General features: G+C 39.3%; 1 protein-coding gene across 1 annotated transcript in view; it reads left to right on the forward strand.

The window, feature by feature from the left end:
• spo11 (SPO11 initiator of meiotic double stranded breaks) overlaps positions 1–22,745 on the forward strand; it is a 70,839-nt gene that overhangs the window by 22,736 nt on the left and 25,358 nt on the right. The window contains exons 4-8 of the mRNA XM_058409070.1: positions 2,678–2,744; positions 4,143–4,251; positions 14,626–14,706; positions 21,093–21,129; positions 21,207–21,316. Of these exons, the coding sequence (XP_058265053.1) occupies positions 2,678–2,744; positions 4,143–4,251; positions 14,626–14,706; positions 21,093–21,129; positions 21,207–21,316 (404 nt within the window). The remainder of the gene's footprint in view (positions 1–2,677; positions 2,745–4,142; positions 4,252–14,625; positions 14,707–21,092; positions 21,130–21,206; positions 21,317–22,745) is intronic.

Below are 22,745 nucleotides of genomic sequence, written 5' to 3' on the forward strand. Positions count from 1 at the left end.
CTCTTTGGTCTTGGCCATGATGGAGAGTTTGGAATCTGATTGATTGCTTCCTACTGTGGGCAGGTGTCTTTCATACAGTTAACGAGCTGAGATTAAAGCCTAGTTCACACTACAGGATGTTAAGCCCGATTTAAGCCCGATTTGCAAATTAACGAGCTCACCGACAGATCGGGCTGTGATCGTGGGAAAATCAGCGGGTGATAAGCGCTCGGCAATCTTTATGTGTGAACTACTCAACGACGCGTCAAAGAGGCTCGCTTATGCGTCGGTGACACCTCGCAGACAAAATCCAGATATCTGGCATGTTAAATATCTGGGAGGGTCGACTGACTCAACATCATGTGGTGTCAATTGTAGCTACAACCTCCAGCCAATGAGAGAGCAAGTCAACAGAGTTGAGGTCACCGGAAGAAAAGCAGCAGCAGCAACATGGCTTCAAAAATAGTGTGGACACAACATTTATTTTAAATTAACATTTATTTAGAGCGAGACTCCTGCCGACGTCCATTTTCAAAACAAATCTCTACCAAAAGTCTTGCGTCATTTCCGGATCCACCTGTTGCGTGTGTTTTCATGACAAAACGTGGTTTGGGGATAGCGTTGAGTGAGTTGTTGTCAGATCGTGTGGTGTGCGACCCCCTCTCATGGACCATTTACGAAGCGTCGTGTAGTGTGAACACCACAAGAACAAAAAGACATACAGTGAAGTCATGTAGTCTGAACAGCAACAGTGATCTGCCGACGGTTAAAGTCTTGTAGTGTGACCAAGCTTTAAGAGCACTCCCCGAGAGTGCTCCTACTGTAATCTCAGCTCATTACCTGTATAAAAGACACCTGGGAGCCAGAAATCTTTCTGATTGATAGGGGATCAAATACTTATTTCACTCATTAAAATGCAAATCAATGTATAACTTTTCTGAAATGCATTTTTCAGGATTTTTTTTGTTGTTATTCTGCCTCTCACTGTTCAAATACACCTACCATTAAAATTACAGACTGATTATTTCTTTGTCAGTGGGCAAATGTACAAAATCAGCAGGGGATCAAATAATTTTTTCCCTCACTGTAAATTTAAATGAAATCTTAGTTAAAGCGGTTCATGGGATTTGATAATTACTTCTGAAACAGTATTTGTTCTAATTTCATTGCAATTTAGTGTTATAAACCTACATAGCTTATAGGAAACATTTATGTTTCAGTTTTCAATTTGAATTGATAGACCCGAAGTGGTGTCCAGTAAGAATTTTAGGAAATCAAATTCAAGTAAGCTTCCTAAAATGTCAAAACACTTGTGAAACACAGCAGCATAAGCAGACATTTATATTCATTTTATTTGATAAAACCCAGTATGTGTTGTGTTTAGCTACTGGTTCTAGCTGATATTTAGTGGTTCTGTGAAGGCTGTTTTGCTATTTTCTTGTTAAACCATGTTAAGCTCTGGAAATCTGGGTGTTTTATATGCTGTAGGTTTTGTGAGACGCATTTACGTAGACACTATGGTGTGTTGTGAAATGAAATGAATTAGGCCACAGTTTTAGGCAAAAGAAAAAAACATTCTGAAGTCACTTAATCTCTTTTGATTGACTGCTCATATTTGAAAAGACAATATGCACACAGAAATTCTCTAACACCTGGGACAATAACAGAATTAAGAAAGGTTCAGGAGAATGCAACTGAGGGCTGCCACAAAACACACTTTTACCTGACAGAAAGCCTGCTTGCATGCTCTACTTTGGTGAAATCTGAAAAATTAGATACAAATTTCAGTTAATACTTCGCCCACCCCACAAATTGTCATGTAAATAAACAGTAAAATACTGGCAGCAGGGTTGCCAGTAGTTTACTGTTAATTTTACAGTACTACTGTTATCTGTTATACAGTATGTTATAATATGGAATATTGAATTACAGTACAGTACTGTATTTTATTGTTTTCACAGTAGACTGCTGACAGCAGGGTTCATTACTGTTTTTTTCAGTAGAATTACTGTTACAATACTGTGTTGGAAAATATGAAAATTAATTATCTAACTCAACATGTATTTTAAACAGGCAGCACCAACTGAGACCTGTACTTAATTTGTTAATACAAACAGTTTTTTCCATTACAGTTGTAAATTCTTTTTAATAATCTTATGGGAATTATGCATCTTGCCACTGTGAGTAGTGCTGCCTTTTTAATACAAAATGCAATTTTTTTAGTAGGTTTGAAAAATAACTTCAGTCTAATCTATAATCTGTAAAGAGAGACTACCACACAAACTGAGAATTCTGAAAAACGTTTTGGGCATGTTTTTGTACTATTCAAATTTGACTGGCTAGATTTTACACTGTTTAGATTTTTTAAATAAAAAAAAGAAAGACAAATAATTTTAGACAAATCAGACAAATAACTATAATAAAATAAATTTCACAACACAGAGGCAAGACACATCATCTTTTCAAACTACAACAGTCTTAGCTCAACTCAGAGCCATAACCACTTGAGCTACCCCTATTTACTAATAATCTTAAGATCATTGGATGATGTTTCACTTTGGAGAAAGACAATAATACCAAACCCTATGGCAAATAATTAGTGCTTTTATATGGTACAGTATTTAAGCATTAGTACTGTATTTTGTTTGCAAATAAAGCATGTTATATAATACTTAAATAAGTATTTATCTGCTTTCAGCACTGATTGTGAAGGCCCTCTCAACAATTTACAAACTTATTCAAAATGATTCATATGAAACCAAAAGGTATGTATGTTTTGATTCAATAATAATAATAATAATAATAATAATAATAACAACCGTAAATATTTATTAATTTTATTTTAATCCTGTTTCCACCTACTAGTAGCATGTTGATGTGATCACAGAAAATATCAGACAAGTAATAAAATAAAAGGACAAGATGTGTACTAGACAACAAATTGATTACAAAACAAAGAGAGCTATTATTGTCACACAACAGAACACCAGAGGGAGCCCTCGCCCGAATATTAACTATCTCTGGCCACTTCCAGTTCGGAGGCATATTTAAGCAGCGTGCCACCTCAGCCTCATTGCGAAGCATTGTTTCCGTTTGTGTCACTTGCCAAGCCTTTATTCTGTTATCGTCTAGTTACCTCGTGTATGACCTTGCCAGTTTACCTCTTGACTTCGTGTTTCGGCTTTGTGTTTTGGATTAGTTTTCTGAGTGTTAGCCTTCTGGTATTTGACCCTTTGCTTACGTTATCTTGACCACGATTTCTGCCTACCGTCCTTTACTAAATCTGCTCATGGACTCTAACACTCCCCCGCCTGACGAGGCGTTACAATTATACAGAGAGTCATGACAGTGAAGTATAGATGAAGCATCATGCATATAAATAATTCTAATAATAATAAATCTCCATAATTCAGAACATTTAGGAATGTAGGATTTAGGATTTAGGGTTTTTCTGCCTGCTATATTAAGGAAAGCCCTATTATGATTTAAAAACTGAACCAAACCTTCAGCTTCTAAATGCACTATATTATGAGATGATACTTTTTTGATTAAGTCCCCTCCTAAAGTGTAAGTGACTACAGTATCTGAGATTTTTAGCAGTACCATTTGCATAAAGATATACTTTAGCTATTGGCATATCATTCCCAATGTTATTTATGAAAATTATTTATGTTATTTATGACTAATAGACCAAAATGAAAATAGACTAATAGACCAAGGTTCAATTGGGGCCCCCCAGTTGAACCTTGGGGGACCACCATTTTCATGAAAAAATGATTTATGCCCATCTATATATACACACTGGGTTCTATATTCTGGGTAGTTCTTGAACCACCCTACAGCCTTAACACCCATTACAGTATCACAGTCTGTTTAACAGCAACTTATGGTCAACAGAATCAAAGCTTTATAAATGGATCTGAATTATTCATGCAAACAGTCAGTTTCAGTCAATCAGCATTATAATAATCAAGCTTCCATTTATTACCAGCATGTTAATGTGATCACAGAAATATTTATGCTGTGGCAAAAAAAAGTTTTTTGGTTTATAATTGTAATTATACTGTAGCTTTAGTTATACACACACTTTCATAATTCATATTGTGAGTTGAATAAAGAATGGAGATTTAGAAAGGTTTTGACATATGTCTTGTGGAAAACAGGGATATGTTTTATAATGACCCCCAGCTATTTGGATCACAGAGGACTTTGGATGCCATTGTTGATGATGTATCATGCCTGCTTAAAGTTCCTCGGAGGAGCCTACATCTGGTACATTTCCTAGCTCACATGCACAATCATATAAGTTGAGATCTTCCCAAACCTTTTAGGATTATTCTGTAAAATACTTTCTGTTTTCATTTCTAGAATATTTAAAGTAGCTTTTTTAACCTTTATATAACCAAGAAGTCCATTGATTGTTGATTCTTTAGTGTTGCTTGTAAGTGACTGTTAGTGTATGCTAACAAATTCTCTCAGGTGGTTCATCAAAAGTAGTTTCAGACTCCCTTAAGGTGTGAACTGTGGGCAGGGATTACTAATATATATTAAAGGTTATCCACTAGATGCACTTAGGATATCCTGTTTTAATATAATTTTAAAAAAGTGCCTGATGTATACTGTTCTTTATGTCCTCAGCCATACTTAACCTCATACTTGACTAAGCTGCAGACATGTTCTTCAAACCTATTTAAACCTATCTTCAAACCTATTAAACTTAATGACAGCCAATCCAAGAGACCAAATCATAAAGGACGCAAAGTATACTAGACAATGTGTTGGTTATAAAACGTAGAGAGCTATGTTACAGGGAGTCTAGTCAGTAAGGTATAGAGGAAGCAGCATGCAAATAAATTATGTCTAAATACATTTAGGAATGTAGCCTAACCAAGGTTTTTTCTAACTGCTTATATATTATGGAAGCCCCTTTTTGACAAAAACAACAAAACCTTCAGCTTCTAACCACATTGTATTATAAGATTACACTTTTTTAACTGATTCCCCTCCTAAAGAATGCCTACACTATCTGAGATTTTGGAGTGAGCTCTGGTTAGGAAAATAAATGTTGTTTTCTTAGCATTTTTAGCAGTATCATCTGCATGAAGATGCACTTTAGCTGTCAGCATACCATTAACAATGTTATTTATGAAAGTAGAAAAGAAAACCAGTAAACAAGGATTAAATTGAACCTTTGGCCCCATCTATAGTATATACACACTGGTTTTTATCTTAACACCAATTTCGATATCAAAGATTCTGCCAAACAGCAACTCATGGTCAGCAGAATATAATGCCTTGGGCAGCTCAACAAACAGGGCCACACAGTGCTGTTTTTGTATCCAAAGCACTGATAACATTATCTGATCATCATCATACCAACATAGCTGTTGCTATGTTCTATAACCTACTAACAAACCAGACTGTATTTTTCTTGTTATTATCAGGCTAGAATTGTTTCAATTGAAAATGTGAGATTTGAAAATCTTGGGAAGAGTAGAAGGTTTGGATATGGGGCAGTAATTATTTACATTGAAATAGTCCCTAACCATCAGTAAAATGAGAATATCTGCTGCTTTCCAAATTTTAGGAATAGTATAAGTCTGGAGACAGGTGGTGGTAGCTCAAGTGGTTAAGGCTCTGGATCATTGACCGGAAGATCGGGGTTCAGGCCCCAGCACTGCCAAGCTGCCACCGTTGGGCCCCTGAGCAAGGCCCCTGACCCACCCTGCTCCAGGGGCTCTGTATCATGGCTGACCCTTCGCTCTGACTCCAACCACCAAGGATAGGATGTGCAAAGAAAAAATTTCACTGTGCCGTAATGTATGTGCGACAAATAAAGATAGCTAACTTAATTTGCACAATCATCCCAGCAATAAATTCAGCTGCAAACTTCAAAAGATTCAAATCGTTGGTTCCAAGTAACTGTTTTGGATGAACAGCCCATCTAAAGCAGGGATGGAATGTTCAGTAGTGTTTGGGAGCTATAAAGCTTTTATTATAACATTATAATATGGATAAATTTCTTGGTGATGATTAAATGAGTATCTCTTCAAAGAACTTACAAAGTGAGACAATGGCGATCCACTAACCATATCTAGTCCAGCAAGCTCGTGACTGATAGTAACTTGTTTGCAGTAATCACTTGTGTGGTGTGGTGCACACTACAGGATTGTTAGAATCTTACCTAGTCATAGCAATTCAATGGCTAGGTAGCCACATAATTGTACAGTACTAGGAAGAAACCTTGAAAGGACCCAGACCCATTTGGTTTGAGTGAGGGCTTGCCTGTGTCTGCGTTTAAGTTAAACTGTTTTATTTTCCTTTTTCAGAAATCTTTTTGAAGAATGTCCTTGTTTAAAAGCCTTTGTTTAAAGACAGCAAGCAATCTAAGTCAGTTTTTCATGTAAGAGATAATGGATGGTGATAATGGTGTATGGCTTCATCAGTCAGAGGTTACTAAGAGTAATATTGGCAACTCCACCGTCAACAAATCTGAGTGAACACGTGAGAGTGGTGGGGTGACAGCATTTAAACATTCCAGTTCATCAAAACACTCTATGTCCATGACCCCTCCAGATCTGCTTCTATACTAACTGGAAGGCTGTTCCATAACTGAGGGACTTTGTAATAAAAAACTATGCTGTAGCCTTTGTTACTTGAGGACTAAAAATAGCCTGCACATTTTGATCGAAATAGGTGTGGCAGGGGATTAAAAAAAGGCATTACAGTAAGGCATTACAATCTACATGAGGTTCAAATGCAAGACTGAAGTCAATAATCACACCAAAATCTTTTTCTACTGCACAATGAAAAAGAAAGGCTATCCAGAGTTAATCTGCAATCAGAAGACAGCACAAGCACTGCTGTCTTGTCAGAATTAAGTTGGAGGCAGTTAAAAAGCCTCCAATGTATAATGTCCTTTACACATTCTTCAATCTTCTTAAGCCGGTGCCTCTCATTTGGCTTTACTAAAACATAACCATTTATCATCAGCAAAAGAGCAGAAGCCAAAGCTATATTTACGAATAATTTTACCCAGGGATAGTATATATGAAGAGATAAGTGTAGTGGGCCTAAAACAAAATCATGGGGAACACCAATACTTAACCTTAGTATAGCATAGAGAAGTATAATGACTATCTACAAACTGATACTTATCAGTCAAATAAGACCTGACCAGGAGAGGACTGTTCCCTTAATTCCAACATTTTCTCGCTTATTAAGAATCATAGAATTGTATGATAAATGGTGTCAAAAGCTGCACTAAGGTTAAGCAACACCAGCACTAGTCATTTACTACTTTAACTAGCACTGTCTTTGTTCTACGATGAGGTCAATATCCTAAATGATACATTTCATGAATGTTATTCCTGTAAAGGTATGAGCATAACTGCTGTGATACAACCTTTTCTAGGTTCTTGGGTATAAAGGGAGGGTTTGATATTGGCCCATAGTTGGTTTCATTAAATACTTGTTTAATAGATTTAGGCACAAAACCACTGCTAAGGGAAGAACTGATTACTGTTAGAAGGGGTTCAGTTGCTACTGATATTATCTGTTTGATTAAACATGTAGATAAGGAATCTAGTGAAGATGAATTAAATTGGTTTTTCTTAGAGAAGTAAACCATTCTGAACACTGTTATGATGTAGTATAATTGTTATCTACAGGTTTACTTCTCAAAAGATCTGGTTTTTAATTAATAATCTGAATTTTTTGCCTGATGTTTTCAATTTTGCCATAGAAAGAATTTAAGAAGTCATTGCTGCAGTATATTCTTAGTGTGCATTTTTCTACGTTATCATTCCTAGTTAATTTCGCTACAGTATTACATATCTTAAGTTAGGGTGGAGAGATACTGATCTAGCAACACTAATAGATATTTATGTAGCATAGGCAAAGTGCATATATTATGTCAGTCACTCATTTTAAATGAGACACGTCTTTAAATGAGGCTACATCATTCCCTATATTGAACATTGTTATTGTGGATTTGGACCTATCTATCTATCTATCTATCTATCTATCTATCTATCTATCTATCTATCTATCTATCTATCTATCTACACTACTCACAAAAAGTTAAGAATATTTGGCTTTTGGGTGAAATTTATGGAAAATGTAAAAAGTTCACGCTACAGTGATATAATATCATGAAAGTAGGGCATTTAAGTAGAAGCATGCAATGGTGATTTCCTCATCTCAAATAATTTATTAAAACAAAAGCCAACAATAGTGGTAGGTATACCACAACAAAATGTCAATGTCTCAATAATTTGTCATGTGCCCTTGACCATCAATTACAGTTGAATAGTATTTGCTGTTGAACAGTTTCTTTTCTCAAGCCATCAGGCTCCTCAACACCCGGGACTGAACTGTACAAAACTCTCTCTCTCACACACACACACACACTCAGGACTGATCTGTACATAACTCTCTGTCTCTCACACACACATACACACACCCACACTCTCTCTCTCTCTCACCTGTGTGGACACACACTCACACACACATAACTTATATTGTGCGATACTTATTGCACTACCTCAACCCCTGTGTTTTTCATCTGCTGCTATATTTATATTCATGTTTATTTCTATTTTGCACTACCTTAACTGCTGCTATATTGTATTTTTGCACAATACATGTTGTAAGGCCCCAAAGTTCATCATCATCTCATTTTATTACATTTCATTTACATTTCAGTTCTTTTTCTTTTTTTTCGGTGCTAAGTGTCCTGTGTTTTTGTGTTGTCTTTTTTGTATTTATTATTTTTGCACTGTCTTGTCGTTGCTTTGTTTATGTGGCTTGGACAAACTTTCGGTCCTAGCTTTGTGTTGTTCTTGTGTTTGATCTTTATGTTGTATGTTATGTAGCACCAGGTCCTGGAGAAACGTTGTTTCATTTCACTATGTACTGCATCAGCTATATGTGGTTGAAATGACAATGAAGCTTCTTGAATCCTTGAATCCTTACAGCTTGACAACGATTTCTCATGTTTTTCACGAGTCAACTTATTGTCTGCTGAGGCATGGCATTCCACTCTTCTTGATGGGCGGCCCTCAGGTCATTGAGGTTCTGGGGTGCAGGGTTACGAGCCTCTACATGGCGACTCAGCTGATCCCATAGGTTTTCTGTGGGATTCAGGTCTGGAGAAAGTGCAGGCCACTCCATTTGAGGTACCCCAGCCTCCAGCAGCTGTTCCCTAATGATGCGACCTCAATGAGCTGGAGCATTGTCGTCCATGAAGATGAAATTAGGCCTGTGTTGTTCAGGGGCACATGACTGGATTAATGATGTTATTCAGGTAGTATTGGCTTGTCACTGTATCTTAACAAGATGTAGGGCAGTTCTGTATTGAGTAGACACACCTGCCCAGACTGTAACACCACCACAACATTGGCTGATGCATAGTGCTCTCCTTGACGTCTCCAACATCGTTGGTGGCCATCATTTCTGCTCAGACTTTCATCAGAGAACAGCACTGAGGCCCACTGGTCCCTCATCCAGCGTAAATGCTTCCTGGCCTGGTGGTGTTGTCAGGTACCCTTGCAGGTCATCTAGCACGCAGACCACACTGATTTAAATGGTTTCAATTGGTCTGACGTGACACTTGGGTGCCTTTCACCTCCCTTAAATGTGCCTGGAGTTGAGTGGAATTCATCATCCGGTTCCACAGGGCACTGTTCACAATGAAGCGGTCATCAACGTGGAATGTGGCCAAAGGGCGTCCACTTCTATTCCTTTCTGTGACTCTTCCAGTCTCTCTGTATCTCTTTCCCAACCTGCTGATGACACTGTGTGACACGCTAAGCTCAGTGGCCACTTCCCTCTGAGAACATGCTGTTTGAAGCCTTGCAATGGTGAGGTACTGTTGATCAATTGTTAAGTGTCGTCTTGGTCTCATGATGTCAAAATGTGAACAGCATGATGAAGAGGACTATTTAAATACCAATTCTAATTGAACCAGAAAATGTATTGGTCAATTCATGGATCAAACACCAGTTGTGAATTTTGCCATTAAGCACCTTGTTAGAAAACAGCAAGTTATGCAAAAACTACTGAAACACTGAACAGTTGGACATGTGCATTCAAAAGTGTACAGAAAGTCAAATTACGTTCACCTGTAAAGATTATAGTGCATTATAGGTGCATCCTGAAATTTCACCCGAAAGCCAAATATCCTTAACTTTTTGTGAGTAGTGTATGTATGTATGTATCTATCTATCTATCTACACTATATTGCCAAAAGTATTCGCTCACCCATCCAAATAATCAGAATCAGGTGTTCCAATCACTTCCATGGCCACAGGTGTATAAAATCAAGCACCTAGGCATGCAGACTGTTTTTACAAACATTTGTGAAAGAATGGGTCGCTCTCAGGAGCTCAGTGAATTCCAGCGTGGAACTGTGATAGGATGCCACCTGTGCAACAAATCCAGTCGTGAAATTTCCTCGCTCCTAAATATTGCACAGTCAACTGTCAGCTGTATTATGAGAACGTGGAAGTGTTTGGGAACGACAGCAACTCAGCCACGAAGTGGTAGGCCACGTAAACTGACGGAGCGGGGTCAGCGGATGCTGAGGCGCATAGTGCGAAGAGGTCGCCAACTTTCTGCAGAGTCAATCGCTACAGACCTCCAAACTTCATGTGGCCTTCAGATTAGCTCAAGAACAGTGCACAGAGAGCTTCATGGAATGGGTTTCCATGGCCGAGCAGCTGCATCCAAGCCATACATCACCAAGTGCAATGCAAAGCGTCGGATGCAGTGGTGTAAAGCACGCCGCCACTGGACTCTAGAGCAGTGGAGACGCGTTCTCTGGAGTGACGAATCATGTTTCTCCATCTGGCAATCTGATGGACGAGTCTGGGTTTGGCGGTTGCCAGGAGAACGGTACTTGTCTGACTGCATTGTGCCAAGTGTAAAGTTTGGTGGAGGGGGGATTATGGTGTGGGGTTGTTTTTCAGGAGCTGGGCTTGGCCCCTTAGTTCCAGTGAAAGGAATTCTGAATGCTTCAGCATACCAAGACATTTTGGACAATTCCATGCTCCCAAATTTGTGGGAACAGTTTGGAGCTGGCCCCTTCCTCTTCCAACATGACTGTGCACCAGTGCACAAAGCAAGGTCCATAAAGACATGGATGACAGAGTCTGGTGTGGATGAACTTGACTGGCCTGCACAGAGTCCTGACCTCAACCCGATAGAACACCTTTGGGATGAATTAGAGCGGAGACTGAGAGCCAGGCCTTCTCGTCCAACATCAGTGTGTGACCTCACAAATGCGCTTCTGGAAGAATGGTCAAAAATTCCCATAAACACACTCCTAAACCTTGTGGACAACCTTCCCAGAAGAGTTGAAGCTGTTATAGCTGCAAAGGGTGGACCGATGTCATATTGAACCCTATGGATTAGGAATGGGATTTCACTTAAGTTCATATGCGAGTCAAGGCAGGTGAGTGAATACTTTTGGCAATATAGTGTATCTATCTATCTATCTATCTATCTATCTATCTATCTATCTATCTATCTATCTATCTATCTATCTATCTATCTATCTATCTATCTACCTATTAATACTGCAGCACCCTCTTACAAATATTATTTGCATTTAAGCATCAGTGCAGATTAGTAAAGTGAAAGGTGAAAAAGCAAAGACAAGGATGTTAGACATTAATTAAAAATGTAATGTATTGACTAAAAGGATAAAGACAGTGTCTGAATTTAGTGGGCATGGTCCAGTGTGCCTACTCTCTGCCTGAAAAAGTTCAAGTCTTGGAGCAGGACAATATCATATAAACAATATATTCTTGTACATATTGTACATATGTGAGATCAGAAAGTTTCAAACATTGATGTAGATGATGTGAGCCAATGTATGAAAATGGGACCTGAGTCTTATTGCATTTGTGATCAGTGCAGACCCAAGTCAGTCTGTGTATCTGTGAAACCTGTTCACTAGAGGTAAATTAAATTTGTTGTCTGTGTTTCATAAATACTGCAAACAAAATATGGTAATTATCTCATATAATTAAATCTTTCAATTTCAAATAGCAATTTCTTTATCCAATGAGTTTAAAATGTTGCATTCAGTATATAAATGTGATAGGTGATCTAAAAATTGTGACTAAGTATACACTTTTTAAAATGTTTAATTTATATAGATTATACTGTTACTACTGTTTGCCTCCTGGTGGTCCAGCAGCAGAATGCCGCGCTCTCATTGCCGCGGCCTGGGTTCGATTCCCGGGCAGGGCGCCACCCCAGCCACTGAAGAGTTAACTGTCAGTGCCGGTCCCAAGCCCGGATAAAAATGGGAGGGTTGTGACAGGAAGGGCATCTGGGGTAATCTGTGCCAAATCACACGGGTCGACTGATCCACTACAAACAGCGGAAGATATTTTAAAAATTGAAAAATCTATTTAGTTTCTATAAATATGGACTACACAGTGCTACTACATTGATACTGATAACAACAGTTTAAAAACAGCTGTGGTTGCTAATTTAACACCCCTAGTTTCAGATCAAAGGTACTGGCTGTGCATTCATTTTGATCTAATTTCATGTTAATCAGGTTACTAAAATAGATGTTTCCAGTGTGTTTAGCTTGAGGAACTAACACAGTCCTGTTTGTAGCAGACAGTCAGTTTAGTCTGCTTGTCTGCTCCCTGCCCTTTGCTCCAGATTAACTAGGCCTGTTCTGAGACTATGTGCTATTCTGGATGGACACCAAGCTTTTCCCTCAAAACTGCTCCCATTATCTATTAAGCCCACATTTTGGAGCACCACCAGGACATCCAGCAGTTCAACCTCCATAACTTAATTGCCATGCCAGATTGGGATTGGACTAGAGCATTACTGCATCAGACATTGCCTTCACTACTTTATGAATCTCTATAATATTGCTCTTAGTAACCTTTGACTGACAAAGACATGTACCATTATCTCCTGCATGAAACCAACCTTAGAGAACCATGTCCATGATGTATCCTGGCTCCCAGTCTCCCATCTGCCCAATGCTGCAGGAGCTTTAAAAGGCCTAGCAAATTTCACCTGCCTTTAGATAGTCTCCTGTATTCAGAGCTCTTTCAGGTTTCTCTGTGGGTGCTTCTTTGAGTGGCTTATCATGAGCCATTGCCACCACCCTTCATCTGGCCCTTACACACCTGAGCAAAAGTACACATACACTATATTACCAAAGGTTTTGAGACACCCCTCCAAATCACTGAATTCAGGTATTCTAATCACATCCATGGCCACAGGTATATAAAATCAAGCACCTAGGCATGCAGACTGTTTCTACAAACATTTGTGAAAGAATGGTTTGCTCTCAGGTGCTCAGTGAATTCAAACATGGTACCATGATAGGCTGCCACCAGTGCAATAAATCAGTTTGTGAAATTTCCTTAATTCGAAATATTCCATGGTCAGCTGTTAGTGATATTATAACAAAGTGGGGTCAGCGCATGCTGAGGTGCACAGTGCACAGAAGTTGCCAACTTTCTGCAGTGTCAATAGCTACAGACCTCCAAACTTTGTGTGGCCTTCAGTTTAGCTCAAAAACAGTACATAGAGAGCTTACTGGAATGGGTTTTTATGGCCAAGCAGCTGCATCCAAGCCTTACATCACCAAGTGCAATGCAAAGCATCGGATGAAGTGGTGTAAAACGTGCTGCCACTGGACTCTGGAGTGACAAATCATGCTTCTCTGTCTGGCAATCCTATGTAATTGTCTGGCTTTGGCAGTTGCCAGTAGAACAATACTTGCCTGACTGCATTGTTCCAATTGTTATGTTTGGTGAAGGGGGGATTATGGTGTGGGGTTGTTTTTCAGGGGTTGGGCTTGGCCCCTTAGTTCCAGTGAAAGGAACTCTTGATGCTTCAGCATACCAAGCCATTTTGGACAGTTTTATGCTATGAACTTTGTGGGAACAGTTTGGGGATGGTCCCTTCCTGTTCCAACATACACACCAATGCACAAAGCAAGGTGCCTGAGCATTCTTCCAAAGGATTGACTGTGACAGAAACGGTCACAAGAAAGTAAAAAATACAACAAACAAAAATAAAAGCACAAGACTATTGATGAATAAGAAAAACTGTATAATTTAAATGCTGACACAGGACTGGAAACTCACAGCAAATGATTCAAAACCAGGAACTACATCTTACATAAGTGATGTAAGTACTTTTCTAGAAAAGAATGAAGCCCTGATGCTATAGAATTTTATTCACTGCATATAGGTGTTAAGTATGCCCATTAAGCCTACCAAAATTTTATATATATTTTCATCTCTATATATAATTTTAATGGACACATACACTATATTACTTAATAGATGATTAAGATCTCCACAAATACTTAATCCACAAAGATTAAGTTTTGTTGTTGGTAGACACTTCATAGGGTTCAATAATATATAACAATTCATTCTTAATAAAGGAACTGATCCCTCCATCTCTATCACTGATGCTGTTTTACGTTTGTACTTAAGGTCTCTAGTGGATTATAAGCCTACTGTTTGACCAGTTCTTAGAATTCATAAAAAAATTCAAATGCTGAAGACAATATTAATATCTATTTGTTCAAATCCAACTTCATGATAATAAGAAGCTAATAATTGGTTGATGTGTGTGTTCCCTTTACAGTGTGCCACTGCTAAAGGATTAATCTCTGGTGATCTGTGTTACTTGGAGGAGGATGGGACAAGGGTGGATTGTAGTTCCACTGTAAGTCAGCAACACTGCCAAGCTCTACTGTGATGTTAGTCTAATGTCCATGACCTTAGGATGAAGTGTGTAGTGAAACTTTTAGGTTGATTTTCTTTGTGTATTACATTTTTCTGTACTACCTTTCTGACATCTGTGCCTGTATTTTTAAAAAGGCCCTACCCAATACTAGAACTTTGGTTGAGATACAGTTTTTTTTTAATTAAAGGAATTGCACATTAAAATGCACAGAAAATGCACATTATCTGGGTAGACTAGTCCTTAAACAGAATAATCTGCAGTTATTCTAGTGTGCTTGTAAAGATATTTTAAGTAAATGAATGACAGTTGGCTGAAATATACTTAGAAACAGTGGTTAAAAACAGGATTAGCTGTAGCTTTTTTATTTACAATTAGCTCTCTAGCATCTAACTCACTAGCCTTACTGTACAACTTACTACCCTAACAAAGTTGTGACATCTAAAGAAGCAATTACACATGCACCACTTCTTTTGCTAGCTTAACCTAGATAAGGGCATTAAAAGTGCAATAGCTAATCAACAAAATCAGTAATAATAATAACTTCATTATTGATAAGTTGAACCTAGGCCACATCAGTACAGAAAAAGACAACTAACTTAATGGCAGAACACAGAGAAAAGTACAAACTTCTCTACAGTAGGTAAGCTCTTTAGTACACTTCCACTGGACGAATGATATAGTTCACATAACAAATGTTTACATAGTCCACAAGATATGATAATAACTAAATTTACACAAATTAACCAGTTCAAAGGTTTACATGTGCATTATTTTAATCCTGAGTGGTGTTACCTGGATGATCAGCAACTGTTTATTTTTTGGGATAGTTCTTCATTAGTCATTTGTTTGTCCTGCACAGTAAAAGTGCCCACAGCTCTTCATTAAAATCCTTCAGGTCTATCACATTCTTTGCTTTTCCAGCATCTTTTTGCATATTTACAACAGAGGCTACATGATTTTGAAGTCCATCTTTTCACACTATGAATAACTGAGGAACTCACACAAAACTATTACAAAAGGTGCAAACATTTACTGATGATCAGGAGGGTAGCATTATACAGTTAGACACGGGGTTGTAAACTTGAACAGGATGATCAGTGTAAACTGTTATTATTTTGTTTAAAGATCTTATTTTTCTGAAAAACAGCAGGCAATTTAACTGCTCAGGACAAACAAGAGACTCATGAACTATCCCAAAACATAAAAACAGCCGGTGACATCCAGGTAACAAGTATTAAGAAAACACACAGTATTAAGAATCAAGCATCTTTTGAACTGGTTGACTTGTGTAAATTATTTTAAATTATTTTGTCTTGTAGACTATATGTAAACATCTGTTACATGAAATAGCTAATTCAGGGCAGAACTAAATAAAAACAAATTGCACCTCATAAGTTCCATCTTATTTCTTTTTAAATTATTAACATTTTTTTATTTCAGAAAGAGATCCACATTTTGTCAGCTCCTATCTGATTCCGATACACAACTGGCGATACCGATACAGATTCCATCATGACATAAGTTTACAGATCATGACGTAAGATTATGCCATGAGGCTGACATAAATACACGATAGAAAAAATTCACAAATTAATTGAATTTAAATACATTCCAAAGGAATTATGTTACCCTTTAAATACAAACAGGTAGCAGCAACAACTGTAATGTTCAAACTAAGCTTTTGAAATGCAAAACTGAAAAAAAAACATCTTAAATATCAAAAACTTTTCTAGAATGTTAAACACAATAATAGAGGTTGCAATTGAACTGCTAGTATGCAACATCCTACACTTTTTCACTTTTTCATATGTTTCTGAGTCCACCCAGTGGACTCACATCTGAAGTCCAAATATCGGGCTCACATCTGAAGTCCAAATATCAGTTGTGATGCTCATGACTTTAACATCTGTTGTTAAACTGTGCTGCTAACTGTAATGACACTTAGTTGTATAGTTGGCCTCAGGTGCTCCAACAGGCTTTGACATTCCAGCCAAACTTGCAACAAGTTTGCGACAGCATTGGACATGGTGCATCATCATACTGGAAGTAGCCATCAGCCACAAGGTCAGCGACAATAATCAAATAGTCTGTGGCATTCAAGCAATGATTGATTGGTTTTAATGGGCCAAAGTATGCCAATATTTCAATTGTAGAAAGTGGTTATCTGGTAACTAGCCTTTCTGTCAGCTTGAACTGCCACTCGCTGATTTTTTTCTGAGCAAACTCCAGAGACTGGTGTGCATAAAAAGCCCAGGGCATGAGCAGTTATACTGTTAGAATTTTCAAACCACAGTACTCAAACTAGACATTCTGGCCCCAACAATCATTCTATGATTAAAATCACTGAGATCAAGAAGTTTCGGAATCTCTGCTCTGATGTCTGGAAACACATTACACTCAGTGTGGGTGGGAAAAGCAATACGTAAGTTGTGATTGATGGACTTCACCAGGAACCGATTTGCTCTTTGATCTACTGTCTCTGTTATACCTGCAGATGTTTTAAGCATTTATGGTGAAGTGTCATCAAAATTGTTGTCAATGTCCTGTAAGGCTGCCCAAGCCAGTGCCTTCTTGCTTTGGTTCCAAGATTATGTATGTTGTTGCAAGAGTGCATGGTGACTCTAGCCGCAGCTGCCCTAATACTGTGTTTTTTTTTTTCTTTTAATCTTAATTTACTTATTTATTTTGTGCCACATGTCTGCACACTTTTAAACATAATACCTAAGCTTACTTTCCAGCTACTGTACACATTGTCAGTGATTACTGCTTGCCAATGTACAGTCCCTAGAAAATAAACTGGATGACACCAATGCAATGTAAGAAACTGCAATATACTGGCTCACCCCTAGTACTTGTCCAGTCCTTTAAACCTGTGGAGTCCTTCTCTATTTTGCATATGAACAGAACTGAAGAGTCCAGAAAATCCCAAATATGAGGGAAGCTGTTTTATGATGAACAACTGGTGTCATATTTGAAACATTGTGTTTATAATCAAAAATGAAAGGTAGTAGCTTAGTTCCTCTATCGCCTATTAATCGCGAGGGCTTCTTACTCCACAGCAGCATACCTTTTCTTGTTGGGGCTCAGCTTAAGACTGATGTACATGACCTGGTCCACCTCCCCTTTGAACTGCTGGAAAAGAGTGGCTTCTCATCAGCTCGCCAGTACCACGGAACCCTATACGGACACCTCAGAGATGGGTCTCTGAGGTGTCCATATAGGGTTCCGTGGTACTGGCGAGCTGATGACCCTGCTGGAATGCCTGTTCCATTGTGCTAGTCTACTGCACCGTCTTAGTAAGATCTGAGGGTGGGAGGCTATAGAGAAGTTGTACTCGGCCAGCCCCAAAAAGACACATATCTGTTTTTTGTTTTTTTGTGGGATATGGATTCTCATGAATGGCCTCCACCTTCTTCTCCTGTGGCAGTAGTAGACCTCAGCTGCTCCTCCCAGGCCTCAATCAACAGTCCCCAAGGTCGCTGTCTAAAGAGGAGCTTGAAGGGGTGAAGCCACTTGATGCTTGGGGAGTCTCTTGGACGGCAAAGAAGACATAAGGCAGTTGTCTACCACCCGACATCCTCTTCATCGTCTGGTTAAATTTTTTGATGAGGCTGTCAGTCTGCAGGTGGTAGATGGACATCCTCAGGTGCCCATGCCACTCTCTCAAACAGGACTTCAATGATGGGGAATGGATTTAGCGGCGTAGGAGCTGGCTTCTTGTGGCCTAAACATCTACATCCATTCCTGGCCAAGTGAACCTCATAGCTTGAATCTCATAGCTTCTTCAGTGTGTTTCTTGCTCCTAGATGGCCCTCAAGAGGATGAACATGGGCCAGGTGCATGAGGAGTGGTATCTTGGCTTTTGGCGTAATTAGCAGGTCCCAGGATTGGCTGCAGCACTCAGTCTGGTGATCACAAGGAAGTAGGTGGCAGGAAGATTTTGTGTGGGGTCTATCTTCTCCCCTATCTTCTTCCCTATCTCCCGCACCTGACCACAACAGTGCAGAGGCTGTCGTCCTCTTTTTGCTCACAGCCAAAGTTCCCTTTCTGGGAAACCTGGTGAAGCACGGAGGATAGAGGGTTAGTAATGTTGGTGGGCTCACCTTCTGGGTGTCTAGCACCAACTATTGCTCCACTGTAGTGACTCACACTACAAGGGCAAAACAGAGACACCATAGACCAAGGTTTAAAAGAGTGCAGTTTATTCCAACTTTGTTTTTGTGCAATATTTGAGAGTCTTTGTGCAGCAAAGAAAAGGGGTAGAGAAATTAAATAGTCCTTTCACTTTGGTTTCTGGGTGCTCTGGGTGATGCAATGCTCATCGATGATGCGGGATGATGAGGCAGGACCCAGGAGGCTGGCAGGGTGCAGTGCAGTCAGGCAGCTTTGTTTTAGTCTGATTCCACCAGTAAATCTGCAAAGGGAGAGCCAAATTACCCCTTACCTTCTCTCTTGCACTACACCCCATGTGATTTCCTCTGTGCCTTGAAAAGAGCTTGGTCCACCACCCTGTGGCCATGTACTCTTCAGCTTTCCAGAACAAAGCTGGTGCTGAAAGGACAGCGCCATGGCAGCAGTAGCGCAAGTAGCGGAATCATGGCCATGAAAAGCGATGGTGCAGGCTCCGCCGTCACAATTATCGTCTGTATTTTTCTTCTGTTCTGTGTATTTATTGTCCTGTTGACATGAAACACAGCTGTAGGCCAGATTTGGTCTGCAGGCCTTGTATTTGACACGTATTGTTTATACACTGCTTTACTGTGTATACACTATACTGTATGGCCAAAATGAAATAACATAACAATGCACAAAGCAAGGTTCATAAAGACAGGTTAATGGGAAAGATATCAAGTGGCCTGAGCTCTGACCTCAGCCATGCTGAACATGTTTGGGATGAATTGTGATGCCTTTTCACTTGAGATTAGTGAGTTTAGTGAGCACAAATCCTTACCACCACATTTTATTATCTAGTTGAGAGCCTTTCCAGAAGTATGAAGGGTTTATTACAGTAATGGGTGGATCAGATCCCCATGTTTTTGGAAAGGGCACTCGTGTGTGACGGTTAAGTGTCCTCATACCTTAGTACATTTTGTGCTACATAATAGGCGGGCCATGTCCTTCTGACATGCTCTGAAGGGACATTGGCAAGCCACATTGGACATATGGTCTTTGGCTACTAAATGCAACATACTGTTGTCTAAATCAAGGTCATATGGCATGTTTTGGCACAGCAAACTGCTGTGTGAAATACAGTGTGTCTCATCAGTTTTTTTGAGGTTCTCTGGATGATGTGAATGAACTCATTCACAACATGACTACATGACTCATTCACCACAAATGGCGGTTTATTATTGGATCATGCCTGATGGTTTGTGTATAGGATGTAAATTTATATACTTGTTCTGTACAGGGTGTTCTGTGATTGGCCATGATAGATGGCAGCTTTCCAGACAGCTGTTCTGGTAAGGCTATTTCATCTGCAGCCTTAAAGACAATAGCTTCAGCTAATGCAGCTCCAAACTTTCTTTACCTTGACTTCAAACTCTTTTTGTGCACATACAGCCCTAGCCTTTGTAGTGTCTGACGTTTGTGGTGGCTTAACATTCTGATGAATTATGAGAAGAAGATTAGCACATGATCTGACATGACTTGGCAATGTCTTCACATATGAGGAAAAGTGCAGATAAATATCAACCACAATTGTCTGAGAAATAAGTAAAATAGGACAGTTGTTTCACAATTATCAAAGCACACACCTGCAATCCATGCATGTAAGAACACTGAGATTAGCTTGAACTCTATTCTTTAATTACAGTAAATCATACACATGTAATCATGACTCTGACTAAACTAATTAACTGTTAAAATGTGCTTTAGTGTGAAATATACCTACAGATGATCTTTAAATACATGATTACAGATGCAAATGGATAAAGATTAATGCTTGTTTACATGTAACATAGCTCAAGCATTTATGTTGATAGCCTACTGCTAACAAAAATAACTTTGAAAAACAATAGCACATGTTCCATCTAGTGGCTGGAACACACTAGACTGAATCGTCAAAAAGCTCTCTGGCAGCTGTTGTATGGAATATAAGGCTTAATATTTGTTTGTTTTTTTAAAACATAGAGGGCTAACTGTTCTTTAAAAAGCAGACAGAGCCTTTTACGCACACAGACACCATTCCTTTGTGAGTTATTGCATTCTGAATTTAGTGCCTGTTGTCACATTTGAGAAAATTGTTATACTTCTCAAAGCTCTATCTCTTTTGCTGTTATGACACTTTTTGCATAGATGTCTGTATCTTTAACAAAATGATTAATGACTATATAATGAGTGAAATAATGTGTGTTTATCACTAGGCGGTGCCTGTGTCCTCTAGTGTCAATGGAATCATGAGTATCCTTTTTGTTTACTTAAACAATCATTAGCAATATCTAAACTTTGAATGCATTTTTCTCCTTAATAGTATTAAGATATTGTGTCCTCTGCAAAATTTGTTCTAGTTATTGAAAAAGATGCAACATTCCAGACACTTTTAGACGATGAGTTTTGCACTCAGTACTATCCATGTATCATCATAACGGTAAGAAGCTCTGCTCTTAGAATTCAGGTTTTAGTTAGTTAGTTAGATAGATAGATAGATAGATAGATAGATAGATAGATAGATAGATAGATAGATAATCAAAGATTATATCATAATGAGTAATAATGAACCTGGCTGTGAGGTCAGAGTGCTACCTACTGCATCACCATGGCACTATATGTGGTATGTTCATTTTTTGCTTTTCTAACATGATTAGTGCTGAGGCATCATCCCCTTTATTGCTATCTGCTTTCATCAAAATCCCCACCACCAACCATGCGTTGTCACAACACACACGGAGACAGAGAGCAGATCCAACACGGCTTTTAATAACCAAGGCAGGGGGAAAAAAGGCAATATGACGAACGGAAATTCGGTAACTCGAACAGTAATATGACGAACAGCAATATGACGAACGGAAATATCCAACTCGAAATACTAGAGCAGTAACTCGGTACTCTCACGTTAACAGTCTCAATACCAGCCGCTGTGCTCTGCAGGTGAGGGCTTTAAGTAGGCGCCGTGTGATTGGTTGCAGGTGGCGCGATTAAAAGTCCGGTGATTGGGAGCGCGGGGGTGCGGCTGAGGTGTGTGTGCCGGTGACAGTACCCCCCTCCCCCCACGGGCGTCTCCAAACGTCCGAGAGCGACGACGGGGGCGGCCGCAGCCTCTGGGAGCGGGTCGGTCTGGGTGGTGCTGATGGAAGTCGGCGAGCAGTGCCGGATCAAGGATCCATCCCGGTCCACCCATGATCTTTCCTCGGGACCATACCCCTCCCAGTCGACCAGATATTGTAGACGGCCGCCGCGTCGTCTGGAGTTCATTATCCAAGATTGGCGGCAGGGGTGCGGCTGAGGTGTGTGTGCCGGTGACATGCGTCAGGCAGTTATTTCATTAATCCTCAAAAAAGATAACGGCCCTCTCAAGTGCAGTTCATTCCGTCCAATCTCCCTTCTTAATACTGATGCTAAAGTGCTTGCTAAGGTCCTTGCGCGAAGTTTAGAGGGGACTTTACCGTCCATCATATCACCCAATCAAACAGGTTTTATTAAGAATCGTTATTCTTTCTTTAACTTTAGATGACTTTTGAATATTCTTTATAGCCCCTCTCTACCCGGCACGCAGGTAGTGCTTTCATTGGATGCCAAAAAGGCATCCAATGAAATTTGACTGGGTGGAGTGGGACTATCTTTTTAATACACTGGAAAGGTTTGTATTTGGTTGTAAGCTTATATCATGGATCAAACTTTTATATATGTCTCTGATGGCTGTTGTGCATACTAATAATAATATATGTGCTTATTTTGAGCTTCAACGTGGCACGAGGCAGGGATGTCCTCTGCCCCCACTTCTGTTCACAGTCGCAATGGAACCACTTGCTTTAGATCTGAGACAAAGAGCCGATATCAAAGGCATCCAGTGGGCAGGA

The sequence above is a fragment of the Hemibagrus wyckioides genome, linkage group LG15, assembly GCF_019097595.1.
Source record: "Hemibagrus wyckioides isolate EC202008001 linkage group LG15, SWU_Hwy_1.0, whole genome shotgun sequence".
NCBI lineage: Eukaryota > Metazoa > Chordata > Actinopteri > Siluriformes > Bagridae > Hemibagrus > Hemibagrus wyckioides.